The sequence below is a fragment of the Otolemur garnettii genome, unplaced genomic scaffold (genome assembly GCF_000181295.1).
Source record: "Otolemur garnettii isolate 467f Iridium unplaced genomic scaffold, OtoGar3 scaffold00010, whole genome shotgun sequence".
Classification (NCBI taxonomy): domain Eukaryota; kingdom Metazoa; phylum Chordata; class Mammalia; order Primates; family Galagidae; genus Otolemur; species Otolemur garnettii.
The window spans coordinates 22,887,666-22,908,445 of record NW_003852405.1 but is presented as its reverse complement, the minus strand read 5'-3'; the positions used below and the strand labels follow the sequence as shown (position 1 = coordinate 22,908,445).

The 20,780-nt window shown below is 43.9% G+C and overlaps 2 protein-coding genes across 3 annotated transcripts in view; both read right to left on the bottom strand.

Annotated features, from left to right (window-relative positions):
* The window catches only part of MCOLN2 (mucolipin 2), a 59,708-nt gene extending 58,178 nt beyond the window's left edge, over positions 1-1,530 (bottom strand). For both annotated transcript variants that reach the window (XM_023509860.1, XM_012801630.1), the window contains exon 1: positions 1,454-1,530. In XM_023509860.1, the coding sequence (XP_023365628.1) occupies positions 1,454-1,530 (77 nt within the window). The remainder of the gene's footprint in view (positions 1-1,453) is intronic.
* Positions 1,531-10,902: 9,372 nt separating this feature from the next.
* The window catches only part of MCOLN3 (mucolipin 3), a 31,399-nt gene continuing 21,521 nt past the window's right edge, over positions 10,903-20,780 (bottom strand). The window contains exons 8-13 of the mRNA XM_003784187.3: positions 18,546-18,658; positions 18,306-18,455; positions 15,044-15,145; positions 14,815-14,937; positions 13,245-13,451; positions 10,903-11,249 (exon numbers count right to left, since the gene is read on the bottom strand). Coding sequence (XP_003784235.1) covers positions 11,115-11,249; positions 13,245-13,451; positions 14,815-14,937; positions 15,044-15,145; positions 18,306-18,455; positions 18,546-18,658 — 830 coding nt within the window. The 3' untranslated portion in view covers positions 10,903-11,114. The remainder of the gene's footprint in view (positions 11,250-13,244; positions 13,452-14,814; positions 14,938-15,043; positions 15,146-18,305; positions 18,456-18,545; positions 18,659-20,780) is intronic.

Sequence of the window (20,780 nt, the reverse complement as noted above, 5' to 3'; positions counted from 1 at the left end):
TACCTCTTTTCCCACTAAGTTTGAAGAACTGTCTTATTCTGGGTTTCACTTCACCGACAGAAACCTAGCCAAAATGATTAGCTTGTGAATATGATTTTTCCTCACTTGGGGTTCTGGGTGCTCCGCCACTCTGATCAAAGTTTATCTCTCAACTCTTCTTACTGGCTACACTAAGGTGTTTTATAGTTACGACTTTATTTTTAAAAACAACACTTTTGATATGTTCCTCCTTGGGAGAAAAGAATAGGACTATCTCAAATACTGTATGAGCATTTAACCCATTTTGGGGGGAGGTACAGGCAGGTAAAGAAAATTGACATTATTTTGATGGCCTCTCTCTGGGAGTGGTCAGGGGAAGCCGGGGAAATGTGCTTGTTTTTAAAGGGGCCCAGCCACAGAATCTGGTTTATGGAAAGTTTGCTAAAGGAGAAGGGTGTGGCTGTGGAAAGTTCCCAGAAAGGAGAATTTGACTCCTTTTCAGGTACCAACAGGAAGATAAACTAAATCTCAAGAGACTTCTGACTCAATAGGAAGAAGCTATCAAGATTCCCCAAACTTGTGTGCTTTTGGTTAGCTCCTCACAGAAGTAGCAAGCGACTTCTCAGCGTCAAGTTCACATGCACCTCCTGGGGAGAACTATGAAGTTGGTCCTGTCTCCATAAAATATCCGAATCAGCATCCTGACATCCATGGATCAGCATCTCTTCTCTCTCTCAATACCCCTGTCTTCCATTCTCAGTTTACAATAACACACAATCTTTTGTTTCCCGCCAGTACGGTACAACCAGATATATATAGAATCTGAACACCTGCAAAACTTTCTGTGTACACACCCAAGTGTGTCCCTTCAACCAAGGGAGCTTGCATGAAAGTTATGTTTTCTAATTCAAAATTTTTCCAACACTCTAAAAAAATTATTCCCATTTGCAGGGAATTAAATACTTACCCTGTGCAGTGACTAAAAATTAAGAAAAGTTTTCTCTTGGATTCTGGCTTTTCTTGCTGGCCCTACGTCCATTTATACCGAGCTGGAAAAGCGGGAAAGTCTTAATACTATTTTGAGAGTTTTAACAGCCCAGCACTGTATTTGTTTTGAGAGCAGAGAAGGGGGAGCCTTGGCCGGTTCCTGCTCCCCTCCCCGGCTCCGCTGTGCTCTGGGTGGCTGGAGCTGTGACCAGGCAGGAGGGGCCCCTTGGCAGCGCCGCCGGGCTGAACTGGGCGCCCTTTCATAAAAGCAGAGGAACCCGGGTTAACCACACCACAGCCCTCCCACCTGAGGAAAAGGCCTGTTTGTTCCGGAAGGCGAAGCCCAGACTTAGTTAACTAACTGCAAGCCGTTGATACAAGCATTCCCAAGGCAGCAGTAAAGCTCCAGCCTGGAACAGTAAAGCCATCGATTTATGAAGATTTCTCCAGGGTGCGTATCCCGAAAGTTGCCGCCCCGACGCCTCACCTGGCAGTTAACCTGAAAACACCTGATCCTCTCTCTGGGCTCCTTGCCTGGGGAGAATGATAAGGCTGCCCGGCCATGCCGCCTCCTTCGCAACTTTTCCAGGGCTCCCGGGATTCGGGCCAGGGAAACCACTCACGGCGCAGCGGGAATGCGCCCCCTGAACTTGGAGCCCTTCCAGGCGGGGTCCCCTTCGCTCACCCGTCCTGCCCGAGAGCAGGCGCCGAGGTCCCTGCTCGAGCCGGTAGCACTGTGCGCCCGGGGCAGGATGCGGCCCGTGGCCCGGCGTGCCCGCCCCGCCCGGGCACCGTCTCCGCCCCCCGCCTCCCACGTGGGAGGAGTGCCGCGGGGACTCTGCCCACGTGTCAGCAGCCAGGCCCCAGGGGACTGGAGCGGGGGCGCGGTAGTCTTCGCGGCGGCCGGCGGTGGGGACCCGGGCTCGGACCGTGGGTTGGAGGGGAGGGATGGGGGCCGGCTGTGGGGCACCGACCAGGGACAGGGTCGCAGGACAAGCTCGAGGCGCGGTTCCACATCACCGGGTCGGCGCGTCCACCGCGCGAGGCCTGGCTGAGCCCTGGAGCAGGAGTGGGACCCGAGGGTGGGACTGCCGCACCTGTCTCCGGCCCGGTGCCGCCGGGGGCCAGCGTCCCAGGTGCCCCGTGCTGCCCCCAGCTCGCTCCCGCTCCCGCTCCGCAGTGACTGCAGGAAGGCAGGGCTGGGGAGAGACGCCTGAAAAAGGGAACCGGCGGCGAAGGACCAAAGAGTTCAAACGCCCGTCACTCAAGCCAGTCAACTGAGAGCTCTACAGTTTCACTTGTATTTACAGAAATGTCAGCAGTTCCAGAGAACAGCGAGGGTATCTCCTTAAAGAGCGTCCCGCCCCCCGCCGCGCCCCGCTGTGTCCCACTGCTACTTTTTACTCTCTCAGTCAAAGTCAACATCAGCAATGTTACTACTCGACCCCTCCTCAGAGGTTACAAGGTTACACCAGCATCTTCCTATCTTAAAGTGGTTATATCTTTAAAGCATTTTTACTCTAGACTAAATTTATAGCTAGTCAACACTTCACTGCGTGCACAGCGTCCTGGGTCCTTGACCAGACCAGGGAGTCCAGTTCCCCAACTTACCTACAACAGAAAAGTTGGAAGTGAATAAATCATCTTCAGATGTCAGCACTTAGGCTCCTGTGGCCTTGTCAGGTCCTGACAGCAGCGCCCCGCGTGGCCGCTCAGGTTAACAGCGGCTTACCCCAACACCGAGTGGCCCATGCACCTGGCTCCTGCCTTCTTCCTCTTCTGATTTCCTAGTCTTTCCTTCGCTCTCCCATGCATTCATTTCTTGTTTCTACATCCTTCCATTTGTCCATTTCTTTAGTCATTTTGAGAGAGGATACCCAGGAACAGTGTCTAGGGGAACAGGAGACCCCAAGGATACACCTGCAGGGTCCTCTCCGTGGCCACTCAGCTTTTAGGAATTTGTAGACTTAATTTCCCAGGACCTGGAAATTTCTGCTTCTGTGAAATCCTGTAGTTCTGTGGGGGGAAGGAACAGCTTCTCCTGTTTGAGGCAAACGGACCAGAGAAAGGTACCTGTGGGTTGGAACTTTTCCACTGGAGATAAAAAGGGAAAGACCAAGCCAGTCGGGAGCGTGGCCATTTTGAATTCTTCTCTGCGGTAGCTCCACTGGCTGTGTAAAAGCCTTTTTCCTCTTAAATACCGTGTATGGGTGCTCTTTCTCTCCACTGGGCCTCGTCTTCCTGCAACAATTTCTGTGTTGAGGCATTGGGGACATACATACTGAGCACCAAGCCGTGTCTGGGGTACTGCACTCAGGGCTGAGAAAGACACTGTCTTTTCCCGCTAGGATTTCACATCTGACTGACAGGTCCGTTCATGCTGCCGTCTTTTCATTACAAGGGCACAATCATGTTTTGCAGATGGTAAATATGTGACTGGCACCCAAGGAAAAGAAAAATGAATTGCCCTGGGCTCCAGTTGAGAGCCGGAGGTGGTCTCCTGTGTTGAGGGTGAGTGGTAGTCGCCCTTCAGGAATGGTAGAGATGACGGCCGCTGGCACCCGCCCCAAATCCTTATTTGGCTGAGTGGGGTTGACTTGACAATCCGGACATGGCAACAGCCTCTTCCCAGACTCCTCCTTCCCAGAGGAGTCTTATCCCTACTCTTAAAAGATAGCAGCGGCAGAAGTGCCGAGTTCCAGACTCTGGATAAGCAAGTGTTTAAAAGCTCACTAGGTTTAGCTGGGGAACAGAATATTCTGCAAGGTAATTATTTTAATAGGCGTCTCCTCATAAAGCAGTTGGACAGAGGGATGTGTGTGTGATAATGTGTATATAACTGACCCTCTTTTAAAAGTCACTTCCAACAGGTTATTAGGCCAAAAAATGATTTATTTTTGAGCCTGTTTCATCAAAGGTCCCACTGGGTAAAGACAGGCTTGGATGATTTCATCTGTTAGTCATAGTCATTGCAGGTGGGTAGGACGGTGATGTGGTTAGGTTACTTTTTAGAAGAAAAGGAGAGGAAATGTCACAGTTCTGTTCTTGTGGGAAGGATGTGGACCCTGATGAAGAAGTGAGACTGTGCTTGATTGCAGAGTGTTATAGTTTAAAAAATTATATATTATATATGCTAAAGAATTTATCAAAGCCTTTTAAATTCAAGAAAAAATTGCTATGAAGGGACAAACTTATTAGCTCCAAAATGCTAGTACTCCACTCAGCACAGCAGCCCCTTTAGAAGGGGACTGTAAACTAGGATACAGTTTTGGGGGGATTTTTTGGTATCAGTAAATTTGTTATTAAAAGCGTTTCCTAAAGCCAAGACGAGTCTACTGAATAGCTTGCCAGTGGGTAACTATTCACAGTTAACACTGCAATTATTAAGAACATCTACTGTGTACAAAGACTCTGTATTTCAAAATGGCCAGAAGTCACCCGGAGGGCCTGCTGGATCCTTAGGTTTATTTGCATAACATGCTGTCTTCTGGAACACTCAGGATTCCGTGTATTGTCATACTTCTCTTGAAATGAGGAAATGGGTTTAGAGAGACTTAAGTTACTTCCTTGAGGTCACCCACAGAGTAGGTAGCAGATCCAAGATTTCTATGCGGGTCCCCAAAGCCTTTATTCTAACCACATGGCTAGTTTTTCAGAGAGAAGATTAATAAACAGTCATTGTCTTTCAGTAGCTTCCTCTATTTGAAGGAGATTCTGCAAACAGTCTCACATCTGTAACAATCTATAAAAAGCTGAAGAAGAGGTACCTGTATCTGGGGACATGAGGTCTGACAAATTTGCAAACTCATCCTAGAAAACTCATCCTAGAAATGTACCTACATAACCTCATTGCTGAATTATCTCTCTGGTCACCTTTGATGTACTCTTTTGGGGAAGCTATGCACTAATGCCAGTGCCTCATCCACCCTTCCAAGCAATTTTGAAACTCTTTTTCTAGAATGGCCATCAGAGCTGTGATCATACAGGGAATGACAATTAAGTTTGTTATTGAACAACGAGGGGTCCAGCCATCTGTTACTGTCAGGCAATATGCAGAGATGGGGATAGGTCCACCAAACTTTGTCAGAAGCCAGTGAGTCTGGAGAACAGTAAGAGTAGCCAAATTACAGTTTTGTACATAAAAGTTCAAAGCAAAGACCACATTAACCCTAATTTTAAATAATAATCAGCATAACTCAGTGACCCATTGCAACATTCCAATTCAAAAGTTAATCTCCTAAATCAAGGCACCTAAACTACTCAAGATCTAAATTTACAAAATAGTAAGAATGGGAGACAGGAGGTGAAAGTCAGGCAGGACCTAAACCGACCAGCTGACCAGACCAGCTGTGTCATGTCTACCCTGGCCTGCCAGATTCCATCTTTTTTTTGACCATCCTCCCCATTCCATCTTATTCTTACTCCGTGTTCTTTCAAGTTCACAAACTTGCCACCATACACTTACACTGGCAGCACTGTACAAACAACTCAGTAAGGTTTCATAACCTTGGTATATCAGTGTCTCACAGATATATCTTTGTCAATGTGTGGCTGTGTCTTGCTGAGTGGCATTCATTATTGTTGTTGGATGTTTTTGTGTGCCATGAGACATGTAAAAGGAGAAATAGTTTCAAAAGGGAAGTACAGGCGCCTGTAGCTCAGTGGTTAAGGTGCTGGCCACATACACTGGAACTGGCAGATTCAAACCCAGCCTGGGCCTGCTAAACTATAATGACAACTACAACAACAACAACAAAATAGCTGGGCATTGTGGCAGGTGCCTGTAGTCCCAGCTACATGGGAGGCTGAGGCAAGAGAATTGCTTAAGCCCAAGAGTTTGAAGTTGCTATGAGCTGTGACTCCACGATACTCTACTGAGGGTGACATCATAAGACTCTGTTTCAAAATAAAGGGGGGGCGCATATAGGGACCTCAACCTTTGATATGCACATGAATCACCAGGGGATTTTATTGAAGCAGACTGATTTAGTAGGACTTGAGGTTATATACTTCTAACAAGAAGATGCTATTACTGGTCCATACACTGCTCTTTAAACAGTAGCATACCAATGGGGGAGGGGTGAGGAGTGAGAGGGGATGGTGTCATTGAGGGACTTTCCCCACTGACTGTCTTCACATGCTCAGTTGTCCACCTTAACCAGATGTGTGAACACTGCTTCTGTGGAGTTGGTTCCAGGTTGGTACAGGACCGTTTAAGCAGCAAGGGTCTAAGAAATATTGAACCGAGAGCTTGTGGACATGGGGGCAGAGCAGAAGGGAGAAGGGTGAGAGCAGAAGATAACTGCAGTCAGATGACTAAAGTTTTGACACCACCACACATACTGAGAGATATGAGCTATGGTTTCTAGGCCCCTAATCTAACCCTCCACAATTAGTAAGTTTAGTTCATTATAGGTATTAAGTTTTTGACTTTCAAAAAGTCATTTGTTTATGATAAGGGTCCCAGCTCATTCCTCACTGGGCGGCAGTGGGGGTTGTTGGTGCTGTGAGTTGTTCCCTTCAGACGTCTATCTTGTGCTCTTTAGGTCATAGCATAAAAAGTTTTGTGCCTCAACTCAAATTTGTAATGGCCAACAAACAAATAACACAAGAATCTTTTGCTTAATAGTGTATCATAATATGGCATTTAAAATTACGAGTCAGAGGTCTTGAATTTCTCTACTGGGTTACCTTCATGTGAAAGTCTCACTAATGTACAGTGTTAAGAGGGAAATTTTTTTTAGGTAGTCTAGAAAATGGGAGACAGACTAACAATAAGAAAGCAATAATTCTAAATGTAGACTATAAATGTCTTAACACAAGAACTAAGAAAATGGCATGAAGGCTATGTTAACCAGTTTGATGAAAATATTTCAAATTGTATATAAAGCCAGCACACTGTATCCCATGACTGTATTAATGTACATAGCTATGATTTAATGACAAAAAAAAAAAAAAGAAAGAAAGCAATAATTTTCTGGGATAGGCAGACAAAAAAAGTATTTGTTGTGAAGCATATGTGGAGCGAGAACAGAACAAAATAGGAGAAAAATAATGCCCTTTATTCACATCCTTTCACCTTGGAGGATGTGCATGCAGTTTTTGTACATTGTAGATATTAATTCCTGGCCAGTTATAAACATTATAAATTTCTTCCTCCAGTTTTCATTTATCTCTTAACTTTGTTCATGGTACTCTTCCTTGGATGGAAGTCTTAAATACTGAATTATAAAATCAAAATTAAAATTAATTAAATTTAATCAAAATTATTAATTATTTTGATTATTAATCAAAATAAAAATTAATCCTTACAGTTTGTGGGATTTTTTTTTTAATCTTTAAAAAAAAAGTCTTTCTGTACCCTTAAGTCACTACTATTCTTCAATATTTCATATTTCAGTTTTATCTATCACATCAAATCCCACTGCACTTCAACTTTACAGAAGGCAGGAGACGTGGCTGCAACCTAGTTTTTCTACATGAAGTAAGCCAGCTTTCAGCAAGCTATTGTGAAGATCAGAAATTGGCTTTCTTTGGTTCTATAAAGAGCCAGGAAATATTTTAGAACTTGTGGATTATACTGCCTCCTTGGCAGCTACTCAACTTTGTGATATAGTATCACAGACAATAAGTAAACAAAGAAGTGACTGTGTTCCATGTGTTGTGAAATATTCTTATTTTAATTTTAAAAAATAGGCTTTATTTTTTAGAGCAATTTCAATGTTAAGTTTACAGCAAAATTGAGCAAAAGGTACAGTTCCCAAATATTCCCTGCCTCAACACAAGTATAGCCTTCCCACTAGTAACATCTCACACCAGGATGCTACGTTTGTTATAATCAATGAATCTACATTGACCAATCATTATGCCAAGTCCGTACTTTACACTAGGGTAGTGCACCTGTGAGTTTTGACAAATGTGTAATGACGTGTATTTAACACTATATCATACAGAATAGTTGCACTGCCTGCTGTGGAATGAATGTTTGTGTCCCCTAGAATTCATATGTTGAAGCCTAACTACCCAGTGATATTTAGAGATGGGACATTGAGAGATAATTGTATCTTAAGAATGAAGTCTTCTTGAATGCCATTAGCGCCCATATAAGAAAGGTAGGTGTTATCTTTAATGTTTAGATAGTCTTTTAGAAGCAGGCCATAATTATATCATAAGTTCTCAAGCAAAGGCAGCCTACTGCAAGGACCTTCTTTGCTGCCAGTTATCACAGGCTGTTTGAAGTTAGAAAACTGAATAGTGGCTCTGAATCCTGTAGAATGCACTTTGCTGAGTAAGACTTGCATTGTTGCAATATTTGATTATTCATTTGATTGTTACAGAAAAAAGTCTTAACTGTAATTGATGGTTGTTGCCATCATAGTATATTACCTGGTAGTGAGCTTTATGTGCCAGATTTTCCTATCCTGGAGGCTGGACAAGTCTTTTTAAAAAGAAACATGGTTTACTTGCACACCACTGGTCAGTTTTGAGAGATGGTTAATGCCCTTGAAGTGGTTTTTGGGTGAAACAAATGGTGAGAATTTAAATTGGCCCCTCTTATTCTAGTACTGAAATTAAGTCTATTTAATCTATCAAGTCATGCTCATGCCCTGATTTTATACATTTGTACCTATCAATAAACATTGTGATACTTGGGGAAAAAAAAGAAAAGGAGAGAAATCATTTCTCTCCACTGTGTGAAGACAGCTGCCTGATGACCAGGAATAACACCCTTACCAGACACTGGCTCTGCTGTCACCTTGATCTGGGACTCTCTAGCTTCCAGAACTGTGAGAAATAAATTTCTGTTGTTTAAGCCTCCCAGTCCATAGTACTCTGGAACAGCAGCACAAACTGATGAAAACGCTGTACTTGTAATCCTCTGGGCTCCATCTAGTCCTCTCTCCCCACTGACCCTGGCAACCAGGGATCTTTTTTCTGTCTCCTCAGTTGTTCCTTTCCCAGGTGTCATATAGTCGGGATCACACAGCAGATAGCCTTTCCAGATCGGCTCTTTCCCTTAACAATCTGCACATAAGCTGCTCCTTTGTCTTTATGGGACCTGATAGCTCTTTATAGCATGGAATAGTTGTCCATTGCATGGATATACCACAATGTATTTATCTAGTCATCTACTGAAGGGCATCCTGATTGATTCTAAGTTTCAGTAATTATATATAAACATCTATGATTCAACTCCTATGCTCAGTGGTTAGGGTGCCAGCCACATGCACTGGGGCTGGTGGATTCGAACCCGGCCAGGGCCTGCTAAACAATAATGACGACAACAGAAAAATAGCCGGACACTGTGGCGGGTGCCATTGTACTAGTCTGGGGACAGTTCAGAAAAGTTAGTTGATGCTGTTTCTTTCAGAAAAGAGTAGAACTATTCTCTCATGGGCATCAGTACTAAAAATTAGAACTTGGAATTTCTCAGGGACTCCTACCACAATAAGAAAGCTGGGAGAATCATGAAGGCGCCAAGTCACTGGCTGTAATTGCACAGAAGAAACACAATGACATCAGAGCAAAGCCAAAACCCTGGGTCAGTAGCTTTATGTTTCCATTGAAGTATTATTGTTAGTATAAAAATCTCACAAAGAGTAAAGAACAGGATTTATCAGATATACATTATTTCAAAATTACACGAATTCTAGTAAATTCTATAAATGATAGTTATAGAAATACTAACAGTCAGCCCCCCCCAAAACTCACCTAAACATTTAGATGTTTTATATTTTAAAAGCCATAATAATACTACAAAATTGTTTATACCTATTATAAAACCTCACATTTCACCACCTGGCATTATGATGATTATGGTCATTATGATTAAATAATAGGATTTCAGTGTCTCAGGGCTATGTTCATTTAAACTTTAAGACCAAATCAGAAACGTCAAAGTCAGTTTCCTCTAAAAAAAAAAAGAGTGTGTTTTAAGAAGAACTTTATTGAACATCCTTGAATTTATTACTATTTGAATAGTACACAAAACAGAGATTCATGCTGTGAAAATCCCTGCAGTTATCAATCAGTAGTCTGCAAGAGTGGCGACTCTTTGGATCTTTTTAAGGCATACATTCCTCACTTATTTTTAAAGTTTGAGCATACTTGTTTTCCAGAATATTTTTCCAGAACACTTTGCTGAGACCCAGTGTGCCCATGAAAGGCACAGTCCATCGTGAGTTTCACATGTTGCTCAGGTACTCATAAAATAATCACTGTTGGGTCACATAAGATTTTGGTATGTATTTCGATTTTCTTTTCCAGTAGAAGATACTCTTCCAACTCTGTACTTTAACACTGAGGAGGAGAGAAAACTTGGACATGAACATTGAAAAACCTGATCCTCTTTAGAACAAAAAGCAGGATCAAATAACAGTCCTTCAGAACCCAGTACAGTCATGTGCCACCCGGGACATGTTGGTCAATGATGGACCACATATACAACAGTGGTCCTCTAAGAATGTCATGTCATATTTTTATTGTCCCTTTCTTATGTTTAGATACACAAGAACTTACTGCTGTGTTACAACTACTACAGTCTTCATTGCGTATAAGCTGTCGCAACTTGGTTGGTGTTAAGTACACTCTGCGATGGTCACACAACTGTGAAATCACCTAACAACACATTTCTCAAAGCAAATCTCTCCTTAAGGGGTGCATAACTGTGTTGCACTGTTAGCTGGTGATGGTTGTTTCTTATTCTGCCTATTAAGAGATTTTAAAATGCAATGATTACTGATTATACAGTAGCTATCCCCACTCTCTCAGGGAGGCACCCTTAAGAGAAGTCACTGTCAGATCAGGGATTATGTTCTATTAACAACACAATCCACACGATCAGAACAGCTGGAAACAAGAACAGTAGAGCTCAAGAGAGGCGCAGAGAGCACATTCTAAAGCTATGGCAAAATAAACAGGAAAGAATAATAACCCAACAGTTTCCTTCATCAGTTTTTTAAAACAAGTCCAGCATAAAACTGCAAAGACATTAAATATTGCTTTGAAAAATATAAATGGAGTTCTTGGTGAATTACAGCTATCAATTAGTCTTCAAATATATCACACCTGATCTCAAAATATTCATGTAGTTTTTTCAACTCAGTTACACATTATATTTTCCTCTTAATCACAGACAAACCTGATAGTTACTTTTTACAGCAGCAGAATAAAGATAATGGAGGCTCATCATCTAATCTGTATTTTCCGGAGTTAGGCAGATCTTTACACTCTGATATAAACGTACGAAGTTCAGTCTCTGGGAAGCCATCTTGTTGGTAATGCTGTATAGAAGAGTTTGTAAAACCCTCATTAATAAGCCCCTTGGAAACAGCTTCATTACAAATTCAAAATGGAACATTTATCAAGGGAGGGGATATTTTAGAGGGATAGTTTCCGCACTTCCCAGCATTTGCAAGGAGACGTAGCATCTAGAGTCACTCTTAGGTTTGGCGGAAGTAAAGTAGGCCTAGGATTCTGAAGTAGACCCTATTTTCTTGGTCTACTTCAGCCCCAAATGGGCATATTGGGTCTGAGCATGAATCCTCTTTGTAAGGAGAAGTGAGACAGCTCCATTCCAAGTCTGAGAACCTCTGTCATGACTCTGCCCTGCAGGTCCATGACTGCCAGGACAATGTGAAGCAGACATCCAGGTGAGACCTGGTTCAGGCCACAAGAGTCCCGACTGATGGGGATTAACAGGGTGCTGTTGAGCCCTGACGGGGGCACACCCATAGGCTTCCCAGAAAGCTATCTTGGGTGTCTGGGCAAAGATCTGAACGCTATAAGGAGATTTTCCAACCTTCACACCCTTTTAGAGTCACCCTTCCAAGGAGACAGATTTGTTTAAAGACATCATATTTATATCAATTTGGGGTCTCAGATTTCTAGGACTTTCTCTGACCAAAAATTTCTAATCAGAAATAATTTAGCTTGCCCATTTGGCAAGTACTCTGAGCCCAGGAAAAGAGGTTAACATCTAAAATATGAGTTTCAGGCTGGCGCGGTGGCTCAAGCCTGGAATCCTAGCAGTTTGGAAGGCCAAGATGGGTGGATTGGCTGAGTTCATGGGTTTGAGACCAGCCTGAGCCTGAGTGAGACCCCATCTCTAAAAATAGCCAGGTGTTGTAGTAGGCACCTGTAGTCCCAGCTACTTGGGAGGCTGAGGCAAGAAAATCACTTGAGCCCAAGAGTTTGAGGTTGCTATGAGCTATGATGCCATGGCACTCTACTGAGGGTGACAAAGTGAGACTCTGTCTCAAAAAAATATATAATTAATTAATTAATGAGTGTCAGCCGTGTGTCATCAAAAGTTAAAAACCCCATGTTACTCAGAGACTTCTAATGTCACCCGTAAATAACACCCAGTTCCTGGCATGCAGAGTTGAAGGTAGTGAATTTTTAGAGAACCTTTGGGAGGAATTTGGACAGTTACAACTAAATTCTTTCTTTCCCAGTTGCTTTGGTGGCCCTAAGCACATATCTCATCTTCTACAGAGAAAGCAAGGAGGATACTTTGTCCCTGAAATCTTGCTAATAATGAAGTCATGGCCCTGGCTTCATAGCAAGGTATTCATAATGATCCAAACCAAGGCATTCTCTTTATCCCTGGGGGCAACCACATGGCATCACGGTTCCTAACTCCTCTCAAACCCAGACAGAAAAGTCCCCAGATGGAAGTGTCAACAGTACACCTAGCAGTATAAGGTTATTAGAAATTTAAATAGACATGGATGCTTCATCTTCCTTTCCATATTTCAAGGGGCTCAAACTGATTTTTAAAATATCTCATACGAATGATGATAGTTTTTCAAATCAGGTTTCTGACTGTGTAAAGCATACCTGGTATACTGGACCCATCAAGTCCTCTGCTATTCAGGAGGCCAGACTGGACAGATGCCATCAGGCCTTGCCAAGACTGTGCCACAAGACAGCACACTCCAGAGGAAGGGGACAATTGTTCTTCAACAAAATTTTGGCTTTCTGAAAATGCCATCTGTTTTATTCACCCAACATCTACTAAATCTTAAAATTCTAATTTAAAAAAAAAGGCTAGAAAGCTTGCTTGAAAAAGTATAATTACTTAAAGACTTTCAACATTCTAAAAGTTCTATTTTCTCCTCCACTTCTGTTTCTCAATCTCTAAAGTTGAGGTCCTTTTCTCTAGCATGAAGAAATTAACATCTTGTCAACTACCTTTCCCACTTAGGTACTAAATGTTATGGCTATTATACAAGTTCTAAAAGAATGCTGTTAGGGGTGGCTCTTTATAAACTTACCTTGATTGTTTCGTATGTATCGGTGATCAGTGCTATAAAAAGACTTAAAATCATATATATAAAGAGGCTGATGAAGGAGTAGAGATAAATTCTGCTGAACAGCCAGACCAAGTAACTTTTCTGCTGCATTTTTGCAAATGTGGCAAACATATCGTCTCCATTGATTAGGGAAAAGAGGCATTCAGAGACCATGTTCAGCGAACGAAACTGGAAAAAGAACAGAGGAAAGTTCATTTGATTCCATACCTCTTCCCATCAAAGACCTTTGTTCACAATATCATATTAAACCAATGGGACCAGATAGCCCCAGTTACCTTTCCAAACAAATAACCCAAGGTAAACACACACGTCCACTTTGTGATATATGTAACATGCACAAGCCTTCATTTTTTTTCCCCTGGGGACAAGTAGCTCTCTCTGGGTACCCCACTTGGTTGGAGCAACCTGAATGAAATGCAGAAGGGGCTGGACTGCACCCTCTGCTTTTCTGACTCAAGCCTTACCCGTACCTCTCCTTTACTTCCATAAAAAGACAACCACAGAACGCTTCTGCAGAAATGCCCAGGTCCTGGCCGCACACGCTCATCCATCCCATTTTAAGATTCATTCCACTTATGGGAACAGCATAATATTCAAGACTATACTATATAACTCTGATAACAAGGCATTCAAATATTTTTACAATTTCTCCCTACACTACTTTTTGTATAAAATCACATTTGGAGACGGCTTACCTAAATGGCCTGCTCTCATATATACCGATGAATCAAACTGATTAAACTTGGCTTCACTGTTGGCACAGGGACTTAATACACATGATATATTGCAAAAAAGAATGTGAGGCAGTCGAGCAAATCAATTATTCTCTCAAGCTGGTCACACCTTACCGGTTTTTCTAGGGGGGAGGAGGTTGTTTTTTTGAGATAGAGTCCCCCAGTAGAGTGCAGTCGAGTCATAGCTCACAGCAACCTCAAACTCTTGGGCTCAAGAGATTCTCTTCTCTAAGACTCCCAAGTAGCTGGGACTACAGGTGCCCATCACAGTGCCCGGCTATTTTTAGAGACAGGGTCTTGCTCTGGCTCAGGCTGGTTTCAAACCTGTGAGCTCAGGTAATCCACCCACCTCAGCCTCCCACAGTGCTGGGATTACAGGCATGAACCACACCTTACCAGTTTATAAATATGTCAACAGATATACTACCTTCAACCTTCTTTTTTCTGAGACAAAGTCTCTCTATGTCACCCTCTGTAGAGTGCTGTAGCATCACAGCTAACAGCAACCTCCAACTCTTGAGCTTAATCAATTCTCTTGCCTCAGCCTCCCAAGTAGCAGGGACTACAGGCACCTGCCACAACACCTGGCTATTTTTTGATTGTAGTTGTCATTGTTGTTTGGCAGGCCCAGGCTGGATTCAAACCCACCAGCTTCAGTATATGTGGCTGTCACCCTAGTTACTGAGCCATAGGTGCTGAGCCTACCTTCAACATTTTAAGGTTAATCCACAAAATAAAAGGAGTTCATTTTAAAAGGATAAATTTTAATAGCAATAGAGACAGAGTTGTTTCCCTACCTTATCATGGTAGGGCCCCAGCACAATCCATCCACAGAAGCAGTAACCTAAGTAAATCATCGCTGCACAGCAACAGAACCTGATGACGTTGGGCAGTGCCGCCTGAAGGGTCAAAATAAGGAGCTGGGAAAGTAAGAGAGGTCATTTAGAATCCCTTTGTCCTTCAACCAAAGCAGTGCAAGACCTTTGAGAGTAATACCAACAGCATGGAGAGCCATGGAATCCTTACATTGTACTTCTCAAAGAAACCGAGGTAGCGGATGACTCCAAGCCACACAAGCATGGTAGAAGTCCCAAGAAGTATGCTACAGACGTCATAACTCGTGAGACTCTAAGACAGAGTGGAAAGATATGTAATCAGATCAATGCAGCAGACATTCATTTGGGCAAGATTTATTTATTGAGGTAGCCATGACTCAGGCACAGTTCTGGGCACTAAGAATAAAAAGGTAATCAACCAAAATTGTCTGCCCTTGTGAAGCTGACCTTCTAGTAGGGAGGGTTTGTGGAGAGAGACAATCGAAATCAGTTCACAGAACCTTTGGCACATTAGCTGACAGTGATTGCTGAGGAGAAATTCAGGGGAAGGGCTAAGGAATAGGCATGGGTTCGTAATTTTAAACAGAACGATCATGGAAAGCCTCCCTAAAAAGGTGACCTTTGAGCAAAGATCTGAAGGGAGTGAGAGAGGAAGTTGAGCAAAAGTCTAGGGGAGGATCTTTCCAGCAAGTGCAAAGGCCCTGAGGCAGAAAGGTGTCTGGGAAGAGAGTTGTCTGGCAAGGGAAAGAGTGTGCAGTGATAGAGATAAGGTGGCAGGGAGCATAGGACCCCACGGAACAATTGTTTTTTATTCCGACCTAGTTGGAGAGACTGAAGATCCCTCAACAGGAGTGATAGGATCAAATGTTGACTGCCGGGGTTGAGAGCAGATTGTCAGAGTGAGGAGGCTACTGTGATAACATAGGTTAGAGACAGCAGCTTGAACAGGGCTGGTCGTCCTGGAGGTGATGTGGTGATTTCAGAAGGCAGCGCAACAGGACTTGCCATTAACTCCGATTAGGAAGGGGACGGGAAGGGTTTGGACTGGGGAGACAGGGATTTTAGAAGTTCTGTTAAGCATGTTAGATTTGAGAGGAAAAGTAGACATCGGTGGAAATGTACAATAGACTGTTAGGCATCTGAGGCTGGAGTTTGGAAAGAATTTAAAGCTGGAGATAGAGATTTGGGAGTCATTTGCCAACTAGATGCTAATTAAAGCCATGTGGCAGGATGAGACTCTCAAGACAGTGGCAGTAAAGAGATGTTCAAGCACGATGCCTTGAAGCATCATCACCGGAATAGGCTGGTGAGATGAGACCGGATCAGCGAAGGAAGGTCAGAAGACCGACCGGTGACTCAGGAGGAAAGCCACTGGGTAAGTTACAGCCAGGAAGAGTGTGCAAGGAAGAGGGAGGGCTCTGCAGTGCTAAAGGCTGCTGACGGGTCAAGTGGAGGCTACGTGATTGATGACTGAACTCATCAGCATGGCAGAACATCGGAAAGAACACTTTCCACGGAGTGGCAGGGCAGCCAGATTGGAACAGACTTAACAAAGAACGGTGGCTTGGCACCTATAGCTCAGCGGCTAAGGGCGCCAGCCACATACACCGGAGCTGGCGGGGTCAAATCCAGCCCAGGTCTGGCAAAATAGCCGGGCGTTGTGGCGGGCGCCTGTAGTCCCAGCTACTTGGGAGGCTGAAGCAAGAGAATCACTAAAGCCCAAGAGTTGGAGGTTGCTGTGGCATTCTATTGGGGGTGAAAAAGTGAGACTCTGTCTCAAAAAAAAAAAGAATGGTAGCGGCACAATCAGAGGCAAGAAGATTAACTGCTCTTGAAGTCTTTTGCTAAATAAGAGGAAGCAGAGAAATTGGGGGAGTAAGTAGCTAGAAGGAGAAATAGTTGTCTTTCCGAAAAGAGGCAAAACCGTGCTAATAGGAATGACCTGGTAGAGAGAGGGAAACTGATATAATGACAGTGAGAGAAGGAAGACAAGCAGCTTCTTGAATGAGAAAGTGGGGTGGCATCTGGTAGGCAGTGAAGGGGCTGGGCCTGGAGAGTGACCAAAACACTATGTCTACAACCCCGGGTAAGGGCAGAGCGTGCGGGCACTGATGCTGGGAAGCAGATAAATGATGTGGGGGGTTGTGCAAATGCTGGCTTTTTCTATTGCTTTGGTGAAATAGAAGGTACTAAGTTTGAGCAAGATTCCTTTGAACAATATTAGTTGTTTTCTTTTTTAATTTGAATTTTGTTTTGGAAGAAGAGTTGACTTCCCGGCTAGGTTATTCTTAAGCCGGGAAACTTTGTGGCCCATCAGTGGAGAACCCTGACTTTGCATGGACACAGGAAACGAATGCCGTCACTCACACAATAGGACTTTGGCCTCACTTCCCCTCAGCTCCACTCATTTTCAGTTGAAAATTTTAGCATTCCTTGTAATATTTTTTTTTTATGCAGTTTTGGCTGGGGCAGGGTTTGAAACCACCATACTTGGTATATGGGACTGGTGCCCTACCCCTTGAGCTACAGGCGCCGCCCTCCTTGTAAGATTTTTTTAAAAACAAACTTTTACCTTTCCTGTAATCCTAGCACTCTGGGAGGCCAAGGAGGGTGGATTATATGAGCTCAGGAGTTCGAGACCAACCTGAGCAAGAGAGAGACCCTGTCTCTACTAAAAATAGAAAAAATAGCTGGGCATTGTGGGGTACCTGGAGTCCCAGCTACTTCGGGAGGTTGAGGCAAGAGGATTGCTCAAGGCCAAGAATTTGAAGTTGCTGTGAGCTATCATGCCACAGCACTCTACTTAGGGCAACAGGGTAAGACTCTATCTCAAAACAAAACAAAACAAAGCTTTTAACTTAGTTACCCTGGTGTATAATTTTTGTGTGTGTAAGAATTCACAGGACCCTCCTGAAGAGTCTGAATTTCATAGTTTAACATGAAGCCTTTTTACCAGACACACAAATGATCCTGATGCAGTGGTTTGTGGATTTCACTATGGAAAACTCTTCCTAAGAGACTTCCTGACTAGAGTTAAGAAAAAAAATTTTTTTTTTGTAGAGACAAGAGTCTCACTTTTTCGCCCTCGGTAGAGTGCAGTGGAGTCGCTCCAGCAACCTCCAACTCCTGGGCTTAGGAGATTCTTCTGCCTCAGCCTCCCAAGTAGCTGGGACTACAGGCGCCCGCCACAACGCCCGGCTATTTTTTGTTGCAGTTTGGCTGGGGCTGGGTTTAAACCCGCCACCCTCGGTATATGGGGCTGGCGCCCTGCCCACTGAGCCACAGGCGCCTCCCTAGAGTTAAGAAAATTACTGTTATTTATCATCAAGTTTACTTGATATAAGGTTTGGAATAAATCATTTACTCTGAAAATTCTCACGGTCTGGGAAAATGCATTACCATTCATCCAAATCCGATACTGATTACAACACGGTTAGGAGAAAAAAGTTTACCTTTGCTTGGATTTCCATTTTTAGAATCGATCCGATGACTGTCAATACATCACTGATAATAATCATAATGTACCATCCATTGACAAATTCCATTCGATCAGAAACAGAAACTTCCTTCTTATAATGGAGGAGGAAAAAATTGACAAATTCCTTTAGGGAAGAGAGGGGAGGGACAGTGAATTTCTCTGTCATCAGTCAAGTCAAAATATTAGTAGCGTTCCCAGAAAGCAAGAAGTCTACCTGCTGAAGCTGAAGCCCTCTGATCACAGATCTGACACAGAGGATTAACGATGACAAGCACGTCAGAATCACAAAGGCATCGAAGATCATCATGTAATGAGTGTTCTTCTGAACTGGAAGCAAAGAGGATTGTGCGGTGCTTATGCAACAGGACATTAATAGGATGACAACTACTTCTTTTTAGGATAATTTAGATAATTCAAGCGATGAGCGTTCTTCCAATTAGTACTTAAATAAGATTATAAGTGCTTTTAACAAACACCATAACCATCAAGCCCAGATCTTTAATTATCAGCCCATGGTCTTCTATTCTTAAAACAATCAGCTTCCCTGCATAGTCTACTAAAATACACTTAGGTGTGAGATCTGGCAGTGAAGTTCACAAACTCATCATAGAAAAAGCTCGACAGACCTCATGGCTGAGTATCACTACGGTCACCTTGGAAGTGCTCTCCTTGGCCACCTGGTGACTGGAGTGATGTTCAGCAATGAGATATGCAGCACTTTTTCTAGGACGAGTTCACAAGCTTAATCATCTGACCGCGTAGGTATAAAACATTTATTACCCACACACCATGCCAGCCATTTTTCTAGATGCGGGGATTTAGTGGTGAACAAGATAAACAAGGTCCCCAATCTTGTGGAACTTCTACTGTGCTGCGTTGAGACAGGCAGAGAAGGAAACAAGCACATGAACAGAAGAAAACCAGTCGTGGCATAGTCACTACCAAGTATTGAGCACATGTCTTGCCAGGCATAGCTCTAAGCACCTTATAGGTGTTAACTTGGGTGATCCTTGCAGCAACCGCAAGGAGGTGGGCACAACTATTTCCACGTCGCAGACTGAAGCCCAGACAGCTCACATGATTTGCCCAAGGTTACAGAGCCAGCAGGTGGCAGAGTCAGGGCGCAAACCTTTGAAGTCTGTTTCTGACTCCCATCAGTCTCTGGCAGTGGTTCTTGGCATTCTTTGGGATGCGCGTTTTAGGCCTGGCGCAGTGGCTCACACCTGGAATCCCAGCATTCTGGGAGGCCGAGGCAGGTGGATGGCCTGAGCCCAGGAGTTCGAGATTGGCCTGAGCAAAAGTGAAACCCTGTATCTAAAAATAGCCAGGCATTATGGTGGGTGCCTATTGTCCCAGCTACTGGGGAGGCTGAAGCAAGAGGAAAGGAGGGAGGAAGAAAGGAAGGAAGGAAGGTAGGTTGATTCTTGGGTCTAACTCAGACCCACTCTGGGTTTTTACAAGTCCTCTAGGTGATGCTAAAATTTGAGAGCCGCTGCCCTCTCTGAGGGAGGTTAGTGGGGGGGGCGGGGGGGGGGAGTTCATTTACATTGCCTAGTAAAGGGACCTTTCCTGAGGGAGAAGTGGGTTTCGTAAGTGATGAGAAAGAAACACTTTCCACCCTTCCAGAGACTCTAGAAAATCAAAGTGCAAAGTCCTGGCCAGCATGAGTGGAGCCAAAGAAGAGCGTGGGCAGAGGCGTCACTCAGGCCTCCTGTCCTCTGCTATGGAGGTCGTCTCTACTTAACACGTCAGACTGCTCCAGACTGAGGAAAAGAGGAAGTGCTCCAGGCTGGTTCTGTGATGAAGTACCTCATTACTGTTTACGAAAGGGCATGTAACTGCTACACAAATTTCTAAATCTACTTTAGAAAAACGTAAAAGTCAAGACAGGCTGGGCCTGGTGGCTCACACCTATAACCCTAGCACTCTGGGAGGCTGAGGCAGGTGGACTGTGTGAGCTCAGGAGTTTGGAACCGCCTGAGCCAGAGTGAGACTCTTTCTTTAAAAATAGACAGCTGTCATGGTGGGTGCCTATAGTCCCAGCTACTCAGGAGGCTCAGGGCAAGGGATCACTTGAGCCCAAGAGTTTGAAGCTGCTGTGAGTTATAACGGTGCCACAGCATTCTACCCAGGGTGACAGAATGAGACTCTGTCTCACAAAACAAAAACCCAAGAAACAAATATTTGAGGCAAAACCTATGTGCCAGGTACTTTTATATCCTCTCATTTTCTTTATTCTAAAGTTGTGGAGAGGCTCTGCGCCTGTAGCTCAGCGGCTGAGGTGCTGACCATGTACACCAGGGCTGGTGGGTTTGAGCCAGCCGGGCCTGCCAAACAATAACAACGGCCACAACAAAAAAATAGCCAGATATTGTGGTGGGCACCTGTAGTCCCTACTACTTGGGAGGCTAAGGCGAGAGAATTGTGTAAGCCCAAGAGTTTGAGGTTG